The sequence below is a fragment of the Melampsora larici-populina genome (assembly GCF_000204055.1).
Source record: "Melampsora larici-populina 98AG31 unplaced genomic scaffold MELLAscaffold_3, whole genome shotgun sequence".
In the NCBI taxonomy this organism is placed as follows: Eukaryota; Fungi; Basidiomycota; class Pucciniomycetes; order Pucciniales; family Melampsoraceae; genus Melampsora; species Melampsora laricis-populina.
In genome coordinates, this window is record NW_006768767.1 from 114191 (window position 1) to 136321 (window position 22131).

The 22131-nt window shown below is 41.4% G+C and overlaps 4 protein-coding genes across 4 annotated transcripts; 3 read left to right on the forward strand and 1 right to left on the reverse strand.

The window, feature by feature from the left end:
* Nucleotides 1-757, reverse strand: MELLADRAFT_90750 (uncharacterized protein; the record flags this gene model as incomplete). Its single annotated transcript, XM_007405381.1, has 4 exons — nt 1-74; nt 147-470; nt 558-578; nt 748-757. The coding sequence occupies 4 exons, from the start codon at nt 755-757 to the stop codon at nt 1-3; spliced, it is 429 nt and encodes a 142-aa protein (XP_007405443.1).
* Nucleotides 758-10837: 10080 nt separating this feature from the next.
* MELLADRAFT_76609 (uncharacterized protein) lies at nt 10838-11943 on the forward strand (the record flags this gene model as incomplete). Its single annotated transcript, XM_007404864.1, has 2 exons — nt 10838-11112; nt 11207-11943. The coding sequence occupies 2 exons, from the start codon at nt 11091-11093 to the stop codon at nt 11941-11943; spliced, it is 759 nt and encodes a 252-aa protein (XP_007404926.1).
* A 2289-nt stretch (nt 11944-14232) lies between these two features.
* Nucleotides 14233-14937, forward strand: MELLADRAFT_70740 (uncharacterized protein; the record flags this gene model as incomplete). The annotated part of the gene is made up of 1 exon (XM_007404865.1): nt 14233-14937. One exon carries the CDS (start codon nt 14247-14249, stop codon nt 14676-14678), a length of 432 nt encoding a protein of 143 aa, XP_007404927.1.
* Nucleotides 14938-21422: 6485 nt separating this feature from the next.
* On the forward strand, nt 21423-21797 carry MELLADRAFT_90752 (uncharacterized protein; the record flags this gene model as incomplete). Its single annotated transcript, XM_007404866.1, has 2 exons — nt 21423-21464; nt 21621-21797. The coding sequence occupies 2 exons, from the start codon at nt 21423-21425 to the stop codon at nt 21795-21797; spliced, it is 219 nt and encodes a 72-aa protein (XP_007404928.1).
* Nucleotides 21798-22131: the final 334 nt, after the last annotated feature.

Sequence of the window (22131 nt, forward strand, 5' to 3'; positions counted from 1 at the left end):
TCACAGACTGTCATCTGGCTGATCGACATTGGTAGCACTGGTACCTACAGCTGCCCCAAGGCGCTGCTGGAATTCTGGACCAAGGAAGATTCAATCAGCTTCAAAACTCAGGTCTTCCTAAATGCAAAAATTGAGGAAGGAATTACCTTGATCTTTGATATCACCATCTGAGCCTCGATCACTCACAGATGCCTGCCTCTTCTTCGAGGTGGTGACATTTGACACAGGGGTGCAGACCGTGGCAGGTGAGGTCAAGGGTGTGTGACCTTGGGTTTGGGCGGAATCCAGAATCAAAGCGTTGATATGAGGGTTGGAGAATACAGAGGACATTTGTGAACAGGAAGGGGTCACGCCGGCAGGATCACAATGCACATATTGGCTCATCGACAGGGTGATGAGAGCACTTGGATGATAAGGCCCTCTCGACAGGTCCTGTAAGGGAGACATGCCAAAAAATCGTGCTATCATTACTGGTGACAAGGGAGAACATAAAATGTCAGGACAGAAGAGGTGATGATAGGCATAGGGAGATATTGAGCAACAGGTACGTTACTCACAGGGGTGTACCATTGATCTGGCTTGCTAGATAGCTGCGAGTCCGAATTGATCAGCTCATGCAGTTGATTTGATTGGTGACCGGTTTGCTGGGACAAACGGAAAGGTGAATCCAATCATTAGGATTGAACATATTGAAGGGGAGAGGGATGTGAGAAAGCAGAGAACCTAAAAAAATCAAATGAAACCCACCATGGAACATTGGACAGGGTTCTGTTGACCATAGTGCGAGAATGGGGAAATTGAATAAAACTTAGGAACACATAGGTTGTTTGCTTCCGTCCAAAATTGAAAGGGATTCTTGATGAGGAACTTGAGGTGAAGGCCGTCATTTTGTAGGTGACTCGTCCTGATGGTAGAACTGTGGTTGAGGAATGTGAGGAGGATGAGAACCGTAGCAAGAAGGTGGATTTACGGAATCAGTGGGTGATTGAATGGTTGACCAAACTATTGGAGGCCAATAGGCGTTCCAATGGTTGGTCAAGGTCCAGCGCTTGAGATCCAAAGCGGGGTGGATCTCGTTGATGAAGGGTGGAGGAGGTGGTGAAGGGTTAGTGGGAACCAAAGCTATACCCACGTTGGTATAGCTTGTAGGTGAATCAACTGGGATGCCAAACCTGGCCAAACAATACCGTATGGAGTGGAAGATATTTCCTCAGATTGTGCCGGATATGCAAAGCCACAAGGCGTTACAGCTGTGCTGTGCTGCGCACCTTGGCTATATTGGGGGGGGGATTTTGAGAAATTTTTGCCACCATGACATTAATTTCTTGAATAGCTGTATACATGAAATGCTATGAAATGTACACTGCGTTGTCACACGTACTGGCCAGAGTCCTGCGGGCCGCAAGCCGCGAGCCAACTTGAACATTTTCACAGCCCTCCAAATGCTCTTGCTTTTGCCAGTCAACAGGGCGAGTCTTGAGACAAGCATGAGTATGTCTCAATTAAGCCTTATATAGAGGGTTGGCTTGTATTACCATAACCCTGCCTTGTATAACCCATAGGCCATTGACATGAGTCCAAATTTTCAAAATCAAACCGCTTTCTATCTAATTTGCCATTCACTCTAATATCAACGCCTGAACCAATCCAATAGGATGCAACTTTTTGGACACTTTGCATGTTGTATCAGGGGACTGACATATCTGAACCAATACCCAATACAATATGAAGACCAAAAAATTCTGGCAGCTCATATTGTATTCAACGCCCAATCACAGCGAAACACAGTGAAAAAAGTCAAAAATTGTGCTGCAGCTTGGCATTTTCATTGCATTGGTTTATTGGGCTTTGTTGCAAGCTCAATTCTGTTTATAAACTATTCATTTTGTTGTGGTGAACTCAAATTTACCGCAACAAAATTTTTTCTCTAGCAACGCAGAGAAGTTGCAAAAATGGCCTTTTGAAAGCCAGCACAATTGCCATCAATTTCATAACAGTAAGTAACTGAGAGAGCTGGGGAAATGATGGGTACATGAAAAAGATATTGATATCACATGATGATCAAAACCACCCAAAGGACCTTCTTGCCCTTCTTTTGCTTGCTCATAATCTTTTCTGCAATGCGCATGGCTTCCCCATAGTCTCCTGGGGGCACAAAGCGCTTCTTGAGCCACTCACATCTTCCCACAGTGCGCTCAATTGTTTGCAAAGCCAAACCCCCATGATCAGCCGTGATAACATCAGCTGCAGCCCTGAAAGTACGCTTGCCGGCGCATGACATACCTACACAACAGAGGTAGTCACGTGTCAGTAAAGCCAAATTTGGGAAATGCTGAGCGTGACACTAACAATGGCAGAACACAAGTCAGGATAAGCATTTATTTAATGCATAAGTTGATAGAACAAATTTAACCCACAGCCCACCAATCTAGTATGTCTTGGTTGTTGTTGCACATATAGTTCCCCAAAAGGTAAGCTTGAAGTTTGGCATTGCCAGGTTGTTCCGCAAGGTTTTGTGATGGAAAGATGTTTTGCTTGATGAAGATATGTTGAGTTGCTGATTCAGATGTTTCAGGTACCTTTGGCGTAGGGGATGTGGTGGGGGGTGAACTTGAAGGAACTCCTCATATACTTCAGTCAAGACAGTGTGTGCTGACTTGCTGCGTTCAGGAAAGAATTTCTCAAAAAAATTGCCTCGAGATTTCGAATTTAACATGGTTTCCATGATGATTGTGTGGCAATGAAGTGATTCTTCTTGATAATATTCAAGTCAAATTATCATGGTACAAATTATACTAGCTAGCCAAGGGTATGGAGTCTTTATTTTGATGGCCTTGAGCACGCCAATTGTTGTGGTGTATTGGAACAAGACCAATCCTGCATTGGGTGCATCACCTTCCGTGCACTTGGTGGAGATGTAGAAGATCTGAAATGTTAGAAAACCCACAGTATCAGTAAGGAACTACCTGATGTTCACTAAAAAAAGGCCTCAGATGTAGAACCTTTGTAAGAGCCTCAACCATCTTCCAGTCCTCTGGAGATATGAATATCCCATCAAAGTTGTTGTCTTTGTCCTTGTTTAACATGTGATTGACAATCTGTAAGAAAGAAGTTATTAATATGCTCAAACTTATTTATCTGATGATCATTGTGTACCTTCCTGGTCTCAGTAATTGTTCCAACATGTCCAAAAATATGTTCCAACACTGACCATAAGCTGCAATCAAGCCTGGCCCTGTGTAGTCCTCTTCTCGCGATTGAATGGAAGAGTTGCATTAACGGCCCGTTTTGGGAGATTTTTTTGTTAACTTTGGAACACTGTTTGAGAGAAATTTGTGAGCTGTGAAAGGAAAAGTACCAGAAGAGACAAAGTATAAAGAAAACTTACCTCATGGATTGATTTTGAAAACAAATTGCCCAAAATGATCTTGGTCGAATCATCTTCTTCAGCTTCAGCTGCGGCTTTGTCATTGAAATCAGAGTTTCTGTCTCCCGCACACGTTTCTAGATTACAGTCCTTAATTATATTGTCTCTGTCATTCAGAACAATTCTCGGGGGCTTGCGGTTTTTGGGGAGATTGGGTAAAAGTAAACAAAGTTTCCAACCTCTTGATGCAGTTGGTTTGGATGCTCCTAATTTAACCTTGAGAGTTGCTAGACCTGCCTTTACAGTCAATGCTAGCTTGTGAGCATAGCATCAAATCTGATGTCAGCTCAAATCCCAGAAGACTGGGTCTTCTGCTGATTGAAACATGGCCTATAGCTGTTTTGCGGTGAGGTTGTTTGTGCCTCCGTAGTCAGTTGTCTGAGCAACCATGTGGATATCAGAAGTAAAATAAAATAATGGAAGTTTAAAACACAAAAGATAGAAAAAAATACATTTTTTTATGAAGCCCATGTCTGATGAAAAAATTTCCAACAGGCCAAGCCAGTAAAACTCCATAATGACTCCAAGCGACTAACTTGAGAGTCAGATGGTGTACATGAAATTTCCAGTTTTCATTGATGTATGAAACCAATACACCAATGAAAGCCCGTCAACCCTGCTTTGTTGTCCACACATCATGGATCAAGCAAAATTTTCCAGGTAAGTTCTATGAAAGGTAACATTTCAGAAGAGCATTGTAACAATAGTACCAAAAATAAAACCAAAAATAACCTGTAATCACTGGATCACTTCATTATGCATACCTTCATATATCTTCATTGCTTCCCTTGCTGCCCAAGCTGGAGTGTATAGAACCGCCAAAGGATTGGCAAACTGAAATGCTGCAATGATTAACGGATCAGCCAATTGATTAAAATGCAGCACTTGCCTCACTAGCCACAGGACCAGCATGCAGTTCAGCAATCGTACGGTGAATTTTGGGATTTCTAAGAACATGTCAAGGAGTGTTGATTTGTGTCCTTTGGCTGCTTCATCTGCCTTCTTTGCAGCTTCTCCTTCTTGGTGAGTTGGAGGTAGTTTAAGACCAGAAGCAATTGCCTTATCTCAAGCTTTACAATGTTTACAAATGGCCGTGCCATCCCTGTGACCTCTGAGGTTGAAATGATTGGTAGCCCCATCTTGATAGTGCTTACCACACCATGAACAAGGGTACTTCTTTGGTTCAGAGTCGGAAGGCTAATTAAGAGAGTAAGATGGTATAGATGAGAAGAGAAGTTCAACCCCAGAGGTAAGAATTAACTGAAAATATCAACTTACATGTTTGGAATCCCATTCAGCATCTTTGAATTAATTGAAAAGTTTGTTGGTCTGTTCAGCAGTTTGCTTGGCTTGTCCAGCTTGACTCTTCTTTGGGTTCAGAATCATCTCTATATCCAAATTGTTATCAACCATTTGAATAAGTGCCTTTGGCACTTAGGAACGCTGAAGATGTGACAAAGGGTCACTTTACACGAATCTACACACACCTTGTTTTTGGTTGCCAAACCCTTTCCCTTATTAACCTTTACTTTCTTCTTTTTCAAAACCTTTTTTTTTCTTCGCTTGCCTCCAGATTGTGATGCTGAAGATCTAGCCAATGAGGATGGTTCTTTGTCTTCTGAAGACTGAACCAACATTTCACTTCCTCTATCATCACTTGTGACGTCTTTGTCAAGTAATTTGATTGGATTTTGGTGAAGGGATCACAAGACCCGAGTCTTTTGGCTGTGAAACAAATCTGTGATCTGTTCAAATCCGTTGAGGGGTACGGGGACGGAGGCTGCGGTTATCAAAAGGTGAAGGAAGTTGAAGAAATGACATGGATGAATCGGAGGCTGCTTGTGAAGTCTTGGAAGCTTCACCACAGGCTTGATCTGCAGCTTTGAGGGCCGCAGCAGTAGCAGCACCAGGCTTATAACAAGGCATGACTACAAGTGTAGGTAGGACTCTACTGAATCTGACACAGGTTTGGAATGAAACATTCACGTAAATAAATGGTAAGGAATAGAACTTCTCCAGGAAGTATAAAAATTGATTTGAGAACTCCTCCAGGGAGTATATTAGAATATATGTCAAAAACTTCTCCTGGAACTATATGTTGAATCTCTACAGAGACAAGGAAGCTGGCCAATCAAGTAAAAGACGTAGAGAGTGTTATTGCTTTTAGTCAAAGAAAAATTTGTCAATAAACAATCTATCTAGAGAAACAGAAGATGGTGTTCCTTCCACCTGAAGGAACATGTCATTTATATATGGCAATTTGGACATTTACAATGTATAGGAATCAATCTGCTAAATAACAAGGACACAATATTTGTCTTCATGAACTCGTGCTCTACCTTAGGGAATTTAAACCACTGCTCTCCTTGAATAGAGTGGATGAGAACTGCTCCAAATTCCTGATCTTTTTACATAAATGAATTTCTCATCTTCTTACATAAAGTGAATGGGAACTCCTCCCTTTCTTATGTAAGTTAAAATGACCACTGCTTACCCAACAAGTGAAATCAATCTTTACTGAGCTTGATGAAAAGGGTGCTAGTATGCCCTTTGAGTATTGGGATGGTGGATGATGGATCCCTAACCCCTCATACCTTGGTTAATTTAGTGCAATAGATGCCACAATACTCATGTTATGCAGCCATTGCAGTGCGGAATTCTATAAGTGGCCCGCTGCATAAAATCATTTGCAATGACCGCAATGATATCAAAGGTGATTACGAGTGCGCTTCTACGCAGTGTAGCACACTGAAATGTGCAAAGAATTGTGCTGGTGGTTAGGCGTTGTTGTGTTGGTATTGCCCAAATAATCCAAGCCAGTACAACATGGAATTTGTAGCAAAAGTGCAATTTCAACTGCAATTGGGGTTCAAAGCAGTCTTTTCATGAGGTGATCTCATGTTAGTTCAAGCCTGGATATTGTATGATACCCAACATGAAAAGAGGTACTCCACATGTTGTTGAGATATACCCTCATCTCTCCTAATGCAGGTTTCAGCAGTTGTGAAAGGTGAATGACGCTTATGCCCCAAGCTACCCCACATAAGCCTCTAAGAGTATGATGTACAAAATTTGATACTCCCAATACTCTAATTCAGACCTAAACCTAGAATACCTCAATATAGATTGTGGTTCCCTTGTCTCAACTGTATGCTCTTTTCCTTACCCATTATTCTACAGGGGGAAATCCCAGATAACCGGCAGCATTGGACAATTTTATATTCTCTGATAATTATCACATGATAATTATCAGCTGAAAATATATGCCAATACAGAAACTGTCCACAAAAATAACAGTATTTCACATATTCTTCTACTGTGGTGACCCAAGGCTGATTGTGCTACCACTGCGTACAGGGCTTGCTAGCCCCATACTGCCTTGACTGTGACACCTCCTGTGCACCTTCTCTCCTTTTTTTGGATCACATCAATAATTTTCCTGGGTGAAACCCAAAACCATTCTTCACCAACTTATATTTGCTTACAAGCTCACGGGATGACACCCATCACTCTACCCTATCAAAGACATCCATGCCTAGCACTCAAACACTCGCAAGGCTGACAGACAACTCAAATTAAAGCATTTAATACTTCCTCTACCGGCCCTTTGATCAGTGCACCAGAAGGCTCACCACCTGCTCTGTTGAATCCACAAAATGGATTTGAGAGGCCCTAAGAGGGATGAACAATGGTTAGATTGATCTTTGTTTCAAGCAGTTCTGATCTTGTCAAGTTTTGATCATTTTTACTTTCATTTCTTTTGGTAATGGACAATTTAATGAAGATGTTAGTAGATTTTCCTATCAATATAGACGGATCCGTAGTAGAGATACACTCAGATGGTTATACAGCCAAATTGGAAGGACAATGATATGCAAAAGAGTTCAATACTTGTCAAACTGCAAAGGTGATGGAGAGAATGGGCATTTCAAAACTCTCCCCAATGTGTGCTAATAGTAACATGTCCGTAACAGTTAAGACAACTTCCGATATGGCCAATGCACTTGAATTTCAGCCTGCCCCAAAGGGTGATGGTTGAGGATTTGCTGTAGTTGGACCCAAGAAGAAGAAGAAATAGCTGATCTGTTGTAGTGTAGTTTGTTGTCATTGAGTGATTTTCATTGAGTGATTTGGGGTTCTGGAGAAATTTAAAATAGCAAATACTATCCTATGTATTCTCTCTTATATTCTGTTGCCATGAATGTGATTTTCAATGGAAACTGTTTAAGTTGATGCATTGATGATATACAATCAGAAAGTAAGAGAAGTGTGTTATAAAGGATGTGAACCACTGCGCTCTGTACCAAATGGGTATTTTGATGTAATGAAAGGAATGGTGAACTTTGGATATCTGACATGTTTATCAAGTCAATCCTGAGCATCCTTGTTGACAGTACAGACATTGGTCCAAAACCAAATCCTTCATGGATTTGCAAGGTTTTGATTCAATCATCTCTTACACAGTGAAATGATTGAGCATCTTTATCACATGGAGAATATCTTGGTTGCTGATAATTAGGGTATCATGTAGGGTGATGATGCTTAATCTCAATTGCAGTGACAGAGAAGAATTGTGAAAATCATATGGCCATTTTTGTCCGCCTCAGTCTCCTCATGAGAAAATACAAGAGGATGCAATCAACCAGACAACTTGATGACTACATATAAAAGAAGTAGATGTTGGTAGTCCCAAGCATTTCCTCAACCAGCTAGTCAAGTTAACCATTCAATGCTGCTATACTCCAGCTTCATACTAAATCCTCATGATTATTTTCTCCTGACTTGGTGATATTTGAGAAAAGATGCCAGGTTTATTCAAGTACACGCTATGTGACAGTGCAAGGTTCATGCAGTAGTATGCTGGTGTAAACCCATGATATGTGGGTCAGTGAAAGGTTGTGTTTGCCACAGGCAATCATGTGGTGGGCGTGGTGTGAGACTTGTGGTTTGAAAAGTGTTTGCATATAAGCATGGGACTAGGGCTGTATTATGCCTGTAGGTGAATCTATCAGGGGCAGTGTGACAATTATCAGCAAATATATGAAAGTCAGATCTACCCAGATAACCATTGTCTTGAGTTTTTCATTATTTTTTTCTTCCATGGTGAGATACCCGCAGACACTGGCCCTGACTTAACTAATTCCATGGATGGGACTACATGATTCCAGTTTATCTGGTAAAAAGTTGGCTCATCCCAGGGGGGAAAATTACAGATAACAGTTGTCTAATAAAAAATGATAATAATAATTTCTTTAGGTTGCTTGATGGATATGTTTCTTATTTTATTTCTTTTTCAAATTTCTTCCATTTTTTACTGTTCTAATTCAAGTTTTGTCTGGCATTGTTTCTATACTGATTTTGGTGGTTGTGCAACGCTCTACCTCGCGTTGTTGTTCTATTGTTTTTACTTTTGTTTCCTGTGTGACTGACATAGTTGTCTGTGCCTTGTCGTGGGGTGGGTGTTGTGGTCACGTGATTCTGGACACGACTGTGGCACAGACATCACATGCTGTAGGGCTGCGACCCAGCCCTGAACTTTCAGGGCCAGCCCGGCCTTGACAAAGCCCGAAGGCCTTCCAAAATGGATCAGGGCCAGGCAGGGCACGCCCTGAGTCTGACGCCTCGGGGCCAGGCAGCGCCAGGGGCTGTTTTTAGCCACAAAAACCACTCAGAGAGTCATTTAGAGGATACAAAGTGGAATCTGGGCACGTGCCCGGGCGTGTGCCCAGATTTTTTTTGGCAGTAAATTTTGATTTCAAAATAGGGGTCCTCAAGTTCAGAAAATTCGAACACGGTCCAAGTGTAAATCAAACAGCTGTCTGAGCGAGCATACCTGTTTGATATCTGAGCAAGGAGGCACGCGTGTTCTGTTCGTTTTGTGCATGGAACACATCCTCAGACACCGACATGAGAACAAAAAGCACATGTCTGGAGACTGAGCAGGACTTGGATATGGCTTTAGAGAAGGCAGTTTCCTCCTTCTCTCCATCCGTGAGACAAAATCACAAGTTGTCCGGTTCAACAGGCGATATCCGTTTTCATTCTCACCGTCAACACAACCCATTTGCCCTCAAAAGACAGAGTCGAATCTTTGTGTCGATACTGTTCACCTAATCACTGTTCTTTTTGGTGGTGATAATTGATAATGAGAAAGACAAGAAAATGGAAAAGAGAGAAAAGATAAAGATTGGATGTGAGCAAGCCGGCGGAGTTTACAAAGGCTACCACATATTGGATGTTTGTTGAGATCATGGGTTAAGGAAAATTCTCTTGTCTTGGGCCTTCTGTTTGTTTCAGCGTAGACCTCTGATTGTTACCTGTCCACAGAGGCTCCGAGCCACTGTTTGAATTCAATGAAATAAATTAACAATTTGAACACGGTCCAAGTGTAATTCAAACACGATTTTTCTCAACTTGAGGACCCCTAATTGTAAAAGAGTGACTTACCGTGGGATTTTTTGAAGGAAAATGATCAGCAGCCGCGGTGCCCGACCCGCCCGACCCGCCCGAAGCACCCTCAGGGCGCGCTCGTGATCATCAGCACGCTAGGCTTGGCGGCCCCGGGGCGCGTACCGTTAGCGCTCTGAGATTGCTCGGGCGGATCCGGCCGGGTGAGGCCGAGTCCGGGTCGCAGCCCTAACATGCTGCAGTCAATAAAACCCAGCTCCGCCGCTTTCTGAGATTTCACACCATTGTGGAATCGAAGTGTCTTTTTACTTATGCGTTGTTGTTCTTTCTACGATTCACTATAGGTACTTTAAGTTGACACCATTGGTGAATGTGAGTTTCCTTTTGCTTATGTGTTATTGTCTTTTCTACGATTTACCATAGGTACTTTAAGTTGACATCATTGTGGAATGTAAGTATATGCGTTATTTCTTTTCTATGATTCACTTACACTATAGGACTTTAAGTTGACATCATTGTGGAATGTAAGTTTCTTTTTAATTATGTGTTATTTTTTTTCTATGATTCACTTACACTATAGGGCTTTAAGTTGACATCATTGTGGAATCTAAATTTCTTTTGACTTATGCATTGTTGTCTTCTCTACGATTTACTATAGGGTCCCCTCTCTGGTGTCAAGCGGACGTTGACAGCCAGAACTCAAAAGATATTGCAAGGATATCTTGCAGTCATCCGCGCGATGTGCTTGGGGAGGATGAAGAAACGAAATCCTGTCAACTGGCGACCCGTAGAGTAGTACAGGTACTGGAGGGTACAGGATGTCAAATTAAAGAGAAGATCATTTTAGGTTGCTTGATGAAGTCGAATGCATGGTCAATTGGCTCAGTTCACTAAATCAGATTTGACTTCTCTTTGGTCATCGAATTGGTAGCTTCTTGACCGTTTTCATTTCATTGCTCTCAACTTCCTCATCCAACCCGAGTCATTTGAGCTTTAAAGTGACTCACCATGTCTTCTCAATCTACCGCCTCTCCTCAGGATCAACCCAAATCGAAAAAGAAAATCAATCGATCCTTGGCCAGTTGTTTGGCTTGTCGCTCAAACCATACTCAATGCGATCGAGTTGAGCATATGCACTTCTACAGTTGAAACCCTACTTAAATTTAATTGTCACTTTGCTTATCTTTGCCACAAATTTTATCACAGATCATACCATGTGAAGCTTGCCAAAAGCGTAAGAGTGAATGTAACTACCATGGTGCAAGGCCTCCGTCAATGTGTGTTACTTTTTTCCAATCTCTTGAGCGTATCATTACTTTCTACTGATCCCAAATGTGCCTTGCTTTAGACTAGCCACACGCCGTGCTACAGACCGTGAGCAAGAAGAGCAGTATGTTCGAGAATTGGAGCAGAGAATCCGTGTACTTGAACAGGCTAAAACGCCCTCTCCTGTTAACAAATCTACCACTCTGCCTGTTTCGATTGACTTTGGTCTCGATGATCTCACCCACAATCTAAGTCAAATCACTTTGGGACCTCGCTTACGAGCTCCTAAGTCTGAATCTCAACATAATTTGCAAACCGACATAGAGAGACTCATCGCGTACTCTATAAGGAATCGCCCCGCTGTCTTTTTCGCCGAAACCTCTTTCAAAATGAGTTTGATCCCCAACGGACCGCCCACGACAATCGAAAGCTTGCGAAAAAGTCTACCGTCACCTGAAGAGCTCGCCGAATTGGCGGTGTACTTTTTCTCTTACCGGAATCCCTCATTCCCTTCTATCGAACCGTCAAGTTGGCCTGATGCGGTACTCCTTTGCTATGATCTTCACAATGCCAATCAAATTTCACCCGAAGACATTCATCGCTTTGCAGCAGTCCTCGCCGTGGCGGCTCATGGACTCCTGCACAAAGCTAGAGGAAACATCAATGCATGGCTCACCCCACATGACCAACAACAGATAGCTCGGGCCCATCGCTGGTTTCATCTTGCTCTTGGTGCGCTACAACTCGAAGAAGGCGCCATTTTCACCCGTCCCACCGTTTGGGGCATCCGCGCCATGGCTCTCCTAGCTACTGCAGAAATCTCGTACGAAAAGGTTTCATGACTCGTTTCGATACATTTGAATATCTAACCATAAATCAAACCATCTCATTTATCTGTTCTGTTCGGTGACGCAACCACCTTTTTGGTATCTAATCGAGACCCCAAGATCTCGACCATGGGTTATTCTTTTGGAGCCTAACTATCAACTTGGCTGCAACGGTTGGCTTGTTCAATGAGCCTCCAGGATTTGATGCTAAAGAAGTTACTGATGTAGAGTTGGAGTCAAGGCGTCAGATGGCTTGGGCTATTTGGGGATTAAATTGGTGAGACATCTTCTCGTTGATGGAAGGAATGTGAACATTTACAAACTTATTGAAACTCTTTCAGGGGCGGAGAAGCACTTGTCGGTCAGATACGACAGCCAGTTGATTGTAAGCGCTGTCTTCATCAGGGCTTTCTTCCTTTCTGACTTGTATCTGACGTCATTTTGATTGCAGTCACCATTCATACGGTGAAGCTACCGGGGACTGTGAATTGTGTACTTGATCCAAATGATGGTTGGCCAGTGGACCCAGTCCTAGGTGAGAGATCATCAGATCATTGTTAAAATAATGTATGTAAGACGCGACTTGCTCATTGCGAGCTCTCAAGTTGATCAATTTAGCAATGCGTCAAGCATTCGCACTAAGTGATCGAGCTTTTTACGAAACCACGTCAAAACTCCTGACGGGTCGAACGGCCACTTATGAAGAGTGGGTCAATTTCTATGTTCCTCGCCTTTTGTGATCCATCTCGTTTGCCTCTATGGTTACCTCAATGGCAGTGCACGGCCTTCGTATCCTCAGAACTTGGAATTACTTTGACATTTGTCGTCCGGTCCTCATTCAGCCAAATATATCCATCAATGTGACCTTTCCCAATCAAGCTCATGACATGGATAGGAACTCTGGATGCACTTGTCATTTGAAAACCCTGATTGCCTTCCTGGCCAAAGAGCTAATCCTACATTGAACTTGTCTCTATTTGTGTTAATGTCGAGCCAGGTTGTTACAAGTGGAGCGCAGGGTCCTGGACGTCGAGGAGTCCCTACCCGACCGATTCAGGCTCGTGATAAGTCCTGATAGACTTTCAGTTCGGCCGAAACTTACCCTTGATCCATCCAGCGCGCTTGTGTGCTACGTAAGTAATCATTGATCGTTGTGTCACTCCGTTGAAGAGCTGATAAGAGATCTTGTACAGTTGATCTGGCATCATTTGTCTGCGGTCCCACTTCGTGTTCATCGACCCTTCTTGTTTCCGAAAGAGGGTGTCACTGAATCACAACAAAGACGGCATATACATGGTCAGTTTTCATCTTTTGGCCATCCATGTCCTGACCAATTGTTGACAAGAGCTTGATAACCTTGAAACAGCTTTAGAATCCATGTGTCGGAGGCATTTACTAATCTGCGGCCATATCCCACAAAAAACAATGATGCACCCCCTGATGCTCTATTACAATATCAATAGTGCCCTATCGTGTGGGATTGCACTCTTGACTCGTGAGTATAGTTTCAACTAACAAGCAAACCGGGCAGTACTTGCCACATTCGATCTTATCTAATTCTCATCTTGTACCTTCATTAATCAATGAAATGAAGACCCAGACATATTCGATACATCTTTCTTCATATCAGAACTGCATAAACTCCTTGATGTTTTTGCGATTGCTCAAAAGACTGTATCCTCAAGTCTGGCCTCGAGCGCCTCCATAGTAATTTCCTACATGATAGAGCAAGCTCGACGCAAGGATCCTCAGGCTCCCCCACCATCCAAGCGAGCCACTGGAACTTCCCACGCGCTGCCGCGCTCGAGTCCCCATTCCACTGACGCCGAAGATCTTAGGCATAAGGTGCGAGTCTTGTATATTGCGGTTTTGTTGGGTACGTAAGCTGATTCCTTTTTCCACAGTCTCCACTCACTACGAACTCGGGATCGGATGAAGGATCTTTGTCTGATTCGAGAGTACTTGAGCAAAATCAGCGCCCGATCCGACGCATCCCAGCCCTTGAACGAACTTCGGAACAAACGACACCTCAGATTGATTACATCCCGCATGCAGCATCTGGGTCGAGTGGAGGAAGTTCCGATCCCCCGATCATCAATGACAATGCGATGCCTCGTTTTCCCTTTACCTTCAGATCACCTTCACCATCTCCGACCATGAATACCTCCAGTAATCAGCCATCTAGCTCAAGGCCTTCTTTCCAAGGAAACACAGAGGAGCAAAGTTTTCTATCAACTTTTTTTGATCCACAAGTTCTAGAACTCTTCGGACTCACTCTTACTCAAAGCTCCCTCGTAGACGCGGCACAAGACAATAGCATGTACCCTCCTCCGAGACTGGAGAGTCAACCCTCATATCCTAACTCGAGTGAAGCATCCAATTATGGATCACATGAGAACAGAGCTCGAATAGAAAGTTTAGAAGGATTGAACGCAGGAGATTCAGTGAAGATTATTAGTCCTCCGATGAATTCGGATCCTACGACACCTTTTCCTTCACCTCCTACTCAAGTCGAAATCAATCCTACGCCAAAGGAATCATTTGAGTATAAATCACATGGAAACAGAGATCAAATGCAAAGCCTGAAAGGATCTAGTGGAGGCAATTCAGCAAATATGACCAGTCCTCTGAAGAATTCAGGGCCTATGACACCTTGTACTTCACCTCCTACTCAAGTTGGAGTGGATGATGGGAGGTCAGGAGTTGGAGGTGAGGAACTCTTTTGGAATTATATCAGAGCAGAAAAGTAAAAGCAGTGGTGGATGTGTTTAGGTGGATTGCATGAAAGAAATTGGTTTTCTTTTGTATTTGCATATTGCTTGTTATGAGGTTTGATGATCTTGCCATTACTTTCTTGTAGTAAGACATGTGATATGGTCAGATATCTTAGTAGCTAGTAAAACCAAGGGAATCACTATGATCAAAGCCTGATTGAGTACCATTGTGGTGTCTGATTCTGCAGATTTTCTTGGTCACAAATATTGTTTGCAACTGGTTCACATTACATTCACAGCTGCCCCTTGAGCTAAACCCCCTTTTATCAATGGGTCAAGCTAACTTAGGATTCTTAATCCCAACTATTCCATTATATATGTTCTTAGCATAACACTTAGTACATATGTCCTTAGCACAGACACCTCCGTCCTCAATCTGGATTGTCCAAACATTGTCCAAGGCACACAGAATGGTTGAGTGAGCTTGCTCAATGGCTTCAAACAGATGACACCCCAGATAAGGAGGTTGGTCTTGATTCCAAAAAGGCTCTGATATGGTGGAACGTAAGGTTGATTCCTTATTGATTGAATCTTGGTCTAAATTGTTTATCTGGTTATTCTCATAATCAGATGAATAAGTCTCAATATCTGTTACTCTCAAGTTTAGCACTCAATTATCTTGCTACAAGTGATACTTCCCCCCAGTACAGATGTAAGTTCTTGTGCTCCTTCTGTAAATAAGACATGTGCTTATACATTTTCTTTTCCATAGAGCCAACTTGGCGGTTGATTCCAGACAAAGAATTATGAACTTTCAGTCAAGTTAAATGAACCTTCATCAATACATAAAAATAATGCTACAGACAAGGACAACAAGCTCACTGCAAACCTCTTGCCAGCGGAAAAAGTTCTTAACAAAAAACCTACATGGATCCATACCCCACAATCTTTTGTCTCTGCATCACCTTCTCAGCCGGAGGATGAGGATGAGGATGAGAACAATGATGAGAACAATGATGAGGATGAGGGCAAGGATGAGTGTCAGAAAGGGCATAAGCTGCCTCAAATATCATGTTCCTTACAAACAAACCCATTACATACAAGAATCTACATGTAATTAATTAATCACAGGTGGTAATGATTAAAGAAAGGTGTACATATCTGATTGCATACATAAACAGATAGGCAATCATTTATTATACACAGAATGCACAGACTGTTTATTTCTACACTTCTCAACATTCAATTATCATTTGTTTATTTCAATTTTATTCTCTACTTTCTCTTACTACGTGTTATTCAAAAGATATAATCATTGTTCAATAAGCAAAAGATTCACAGATCAATTTGGAAGATGATCCTGGAGTGATTTGTTTGATGATGATCTTTCTATTACACGTGTGAGATCCTAGTTCAAGCTACTAAGTTGGCTTGGGAGCCCAACTTAGTAACTGATCATCTAAAACTGATCTTGTTGGCATGTGATGGCCGCCAAGAAAGGATGTCTAGGGTTATTGTGCTAAAATGATAGGTTGTTGTTGAATGATTAACCAAGGTGATTCAGGACTAAGTGGAATTAAAGGTTACACACACTAAAATAGATATTTATATGTGCACATCTATTTGTACAGATCTGATGTGATCTTCTACGGATCAATGATCAGTTTTTCTTGTGATCAGTTCTTATTCACTTCTATGATGTAGTTGTTTACTGTTCAATGTGCGCTATATTCTTCTTCTGATGGGTATATAAGCCCTTGCTGTTGTCTTATTTCTTTTATTCCTCACCTTCAATCATATTGATGAGTTTACAACAGCATTAAAAGCAACCTTTGATGTCCCTGTTTCTATTTAGAGCCTGATTATTTTCCAGTGATAACCCTCTAAACTAGTAGTAGCCATGTCATTGATATCCTTTTGATTCTCTGTTTACTTGATCCTTGATTGCTAGAGTCACTGTCTTTTGATTATTGTAATCTTCAATAAGAAACATATATCTTATTAAAGCTCTTACCTTGCTCAATAAGCACACTTATTGACAATGAGGGTGAGAACAATGATGAGGATGAGGATGAGAAAAATGATGAGAATTAGGATGAAGATGAGGATTGAAGGTTTTTTTGGAATCCATAGGTGTGGGTCACTTTTTACTTAATGTTTCAGGCTTTCTTGATGTCCAGTACTTGCATTGAAACTTGCGTCTGTCTAATGTAGGGACAATTGAACAGTCAAGCCAGAAGATCAGTTGAATGGAAATCTGGGATTTGTTCATTGTTTAGCGGAATCGGATAAACTGAGAGATTTAACTTCCATATTTATAAGTGGTTCCTTTGTAAAATGACTATGGTAGTGCATAGTGACCTCATTGGACCTGTCATAGTTGTTCACACATTTCTCTTTTCTTTTATGTTTCATGATTTTTATGTATGTCTGTTACACATCTGCAGTTTTTATTTTATTTCATTTTATTCTCAATCAAAAGGAGGGCACAGTCAGACTCACAGAAGTTTGGGAATTTTCCTTGAAATATGCTGCTTGAGACCACTTCAGGAACATTCCTAACCAAGTGTCACATACTCCTGGAACCTGGCCGCACTTTTTCAACACAGTGAGGGCACAGCCCGACTTGCACAAGTTGACTTTGGGAATGTTCCCCAAAATATGTTCCTTCAGACTACATAAGGAACATTCCTAACTAAATCTCACACACTCCTGAGAACTGATGTGTGAGAACCTTGCCAGAAATGTCTGACACAGCAACCAACCTTGACCCCTGAAAGTTTGGCAACCACCACCTTTCAAGAACTCAAGTTGTCCAAAGCAATATCACTGCGCCCAGCAAGCCATTTTGCCTGTTAATATAATAATCTTATGTTTGTACCTCAATGTTTTTTGCCATGTACAAGCAATTGCAACCACACCTGGTTGGTGCTTCCTGCATTGTTTTCTCTTCTCACACGTAATCTAAGAAGGTCATAAGGAGCGCATCTCATCAAAGGCCATTTGACCAGCTATGATGCACAATAACCCTGAAGGTGATATATTGCGTGTGAGCTTTGATATCACCAACCCTCTGGTAAAGCCCAAATGCAAGATCACCACTGTTTTCCAAGCAGAATAGTCCCATTTCCTGGTATCACATGCTGTTTCCCTTTCCTCAGCACTCTCTTGAGTATTTGGAGGTATTGGTTTGTGTTTTGATGATGAACAAAATAGGATTTGGTGGTATTTGCCAATTGGCATGTAGTAAAAAACAGCAGAAGTGTCTGTATGTGACAAAATGAGAGGAATATCCAATGTGTATTAGGAGGTTTCAAGTTTCAAGTTAAAAATGCATTGATTTTACACAGACTTTCTTTTACAAAAAACTTGCCCAAATCTTGAAAAGATACAGAGAAATCAAAGCCTTGTGCTACCCATCTGGCCGGCCCACAAAGTTGGCCAGCCGCTGGTCATTTCACATGATGTACAGATATTGCACATGTATTTGAATATGCCTGCATGTTGCACACCTCAATCTACCAAACCGTTGAATACTCAGCAAATTCACACTCAATTCATAAATACTCAAACTTGATATCAATTCCATTTTGTCCTCAAAGTCCATTCATTGGGGTATAACCACATTTGCAAATTGCCATAACTATACCATATTAATACTTATCTATAGAATAAATGCCGGCAATGTGACCGGCAATCATAACCAACACACATCAGGCAATGTAACTTCATCACACAATAGTGCTTCTCACACCATGCTGTGGGGAATAAAAACAAACATGCTGTTTGGCATTGCAACAAGCACAATGCTACACAAATACAGGGATATTCCAACCAATAGGAAGAAAAGAAATGTTGCAAATGATAGAATAGAATGTTGTAAACGTCTACTTGGGGACACATCCTTTTGAAGCACATACACTCAATGATATTTCTACTTTGCCACCTTTGTCATAATGGGAGCACATGGTATGTAACCGGTTAATACCTTTTGAGAGATCACCATACATGGTACCAAGTGTATCACAATACACAGTACGTTGGTTCAGGGAAATTCAAATCATACTGCGTTGGCAGATACATATGCAAATGTACTGGCCAGCTGTAAGGAGCACACATTCTTAGTAGTCATGGGAGTTGTAGTATGGGTTTATACAGGGCGTACTTTAGTCTTCTCTTCACTGCCCGGCTTCAGAGAGTCCTCACTACTCAGAGAACCAACTGTGGGACTTTCTGGAGCTAGGTATGTCTCTTTGTTTTCTTGTTATCCTTTTAGTCTTTCTACTTTAGATAGGGTCACTGACTACTCAGAGAACCAACTGTGGGAATTTCTGGAGCTAGTTTGTAATTTCATATAACACAGCTCCTAGTTAAATTGTCTGTTAGAGTTCTCTCAAGGAGTTGTGCTGGAAGCTCATCCGGACTCCTAGTGAAGGTTCTAAGTGAACCTTACACCAGCGTCCCGCGGCCCGCACTGGTTTCAAGGTTTGCACAGGGCTGCAATGCTCACAAAAGATACACAAAAAACAAACCAACTTGAAACCCCCTATTATTGATTTCAACTAGACCCTGGGTGGCCAGCCGCCTTGTGAACTTACCTTAGTTGACATACCCATGGATGTGAAATCTATGTGTTGTTTTGCAACTTCCATATGTATGAAAGTTTGCCAGTCACAAGGAACAACCTTTTGGTAGGTTCATAGTCATACCATGAAACATTGACTGTCATGATCACATTGCCCAAAGTGGAAAGCAACCACAATGCCCAGCACTTGCTTGACCAATGTGGTGTGGAACACTAACAGGTATTCACAATGGCAAAACTCAATGGTGATGACCGGATTCAGCGATTGAGATTGGTAATCTTGACATGTGTTATTGTTATGTGCTTACATGATTTTTTTGCTTACATCACTATCTTACAATGACATCATGAGTTTTTAGTTTGTATAAAGAGTACTACACTTTTATCATTTGTACCCTTTCTCTTTATCAAACTCAAAACTCATTGTTTTTACAATCTTCCATTCTCTCAGATTGTCTCATTTCTTTGATCAAGCATGTGTTAGCTTTTGTTCAAAGCTAACAACCTGAACTTCACAGCTTTCTCACTCAATTGAGACCACTGAACAAATCAAAGTAGGGATGTACCTGCATTTACTGCACATCCTAGTTGTCCGGGAAACCCCCATGGGACTGCTTAGCTTCTAACCCCATGCCTTACCTAACCATATGGGGATTCTTAGGTGTTGTGTCAAGGAGGGCTTCACTGTGGCAATTTTTTTTTGCACAACTTGCTCTTTCCTTCATTAGAAGTGATTTCCGCAAATTGCCTCGGAACTATGTTCCTTAAGTATGTATTAGTGTTTTTAAAAAAAGACTTGATTCCATGAGTTATTCATCATGCCTCATGATCACCATCACAGTCACCAAGAAGTTTTTCTGGATTCATTGAACTTAAAAGTTTATGAAATACGCACACTTGAGGCTGACTTTTTCTGTTCTCCATCACATGTACTAATCAAAGATACAGCTCAGTGAAGGATTTGTTCTGACTCTCTGGATCTTTTTGAGGTTTGATGATGAGCAAATGAATTTAAATGAATTCTTTCATTCACTTACATTGTATTTCCATATCTCTATATGGTATGTAGGCAAAAGGTTTTTGTTAAAAAGCCGTCTGGGTGGATTGATAAAGCAAGAACCTGGATTTTGGATTTTTGGATGTTACCGGGTCAAATCTTTAAATGGTGGTTGTATTGACCATGAGGTCATCCAATTGTTATTTACCACTTTAAACTTTCTATTTCTCCCTTTCCAAAAGTTGAAAGACTGAAATCTTTTGATCTTTATCACTGTTTTCATTAAGCTTAATCCACCCTTTCCAAGTTTTTGGGTATGTTTTGGACGTTAGCCTGATTGAAGGAGTTTGTTTTTGTATTTCCATTTTGAACTTTGTGCCTTGCCCAAAGATAATTCTCGAGGTTAGATTGTTGTACAAACTCACATTTTTGAATAATTCCAACTTTTAATTTATCAACCACGGTGATTGGTACACCACGAACCCTGTTTTCGTTGAAAAACCGGTGCCAGGGGGTTTTAAATTTGACCCGCTGACAACTCGATGGTGCGCTGGCGGATTATCGGACTATGATCCGTTTTCTGCGCGGTGAATTGGGTAACGGTCGTTCGACCAGTGTCCCAGCAGTTAATCAACCGCTATTTGAAACACCGCGTAAAATACCATGAACATCACATCCGAGCTTCCTGTGGTTGATCAATTATCGGATGCCTAACTCGTCTTCACCGGTTGAAGAATCAAAAGCCTTCAAAGACTTTGGACCAAGTTGAAAATTTAATCAAAAATTTAATCAAAAATTTAATTTAAAATTTAATTTAACATTCCACCAACTGATCTCAAAACGATGTCACACTTTTAATGACATAATTCATTCTCATCATCATCACGATTCGCCATCATCATCATTCAATCTATTCAAAATCTAACCATCGAGACCATTAACAACATTCCATCAAGTCCTACAATTCAACCTTATAGTCATCTTCATCAACCATCATTTAATCCAGATTTACCTCAAGCAATTGAGTCAATCGATCCAGTCATTTTAGGATCTTTTGTTCAACTTATTCTCACAAATCTATCTTATCATTTGATCTGATTTGCCTCAATAATTTTCACTCAATGATTGACATTCTATGGGAAGGTCAGTGTTATTTTGTGTCTTGCTCCACCTTCTCTTTGTGCAACCCATCTTCTTGATGAACAAAATAATCGTGATCAAGAAATCGATGCAAAACAAGGTTCGGTCCTCATCCTCCTTCACTTCCTTCACGCCTCATCTTGTGACCAAAGATAATTGATCATAGCCTCGATACAACAGCTGGTAACAATCTTTCGGGTTAGGATCTATTTGTTCATCTCTCTGTTTACATGGCAAGTGTTACTGATATTATTAGTCATTGATCATACCTGCTGCTATTGATGCACATCGATTTTGCGAGTCTACTCAATCAGATACAGCTATCTTCAGTCGATTGTGCCCTGCCATCAAGGGCAAAAGAAGATCTGCTTCGATCATGTTGGAGCAATTTCAAAGTTGGGAGTTGATACTTCAAAAACACCTGACGAGTTGAGTGAAGAAGAACATTCAAAGTTTGTTTGACTTGATATCAACCCTGAGAAGATCATTTGGTAAGTCCTCATAAGTTGAGCTTGAGATCGATCTGGGACTGACTATCATGTCTTCATGTCCACCAGGTATTATGTCTTTATACAAATGATTGAATCTTCAGGCAACCCATACTCGGTCAAGGACCCCCACAGCAGGGTTGAGAGCTCGATACAGGCTATGAAATTGCAGTAGCAAGCGAGTCTCTGGCTGTACTTGCCCTCAGTGACGATCTCGCTGAAATATAGTTTCATTTCCTCGTCTTTGTCATTCTTAGTTTTGAGCTGTTTGTTTCAATC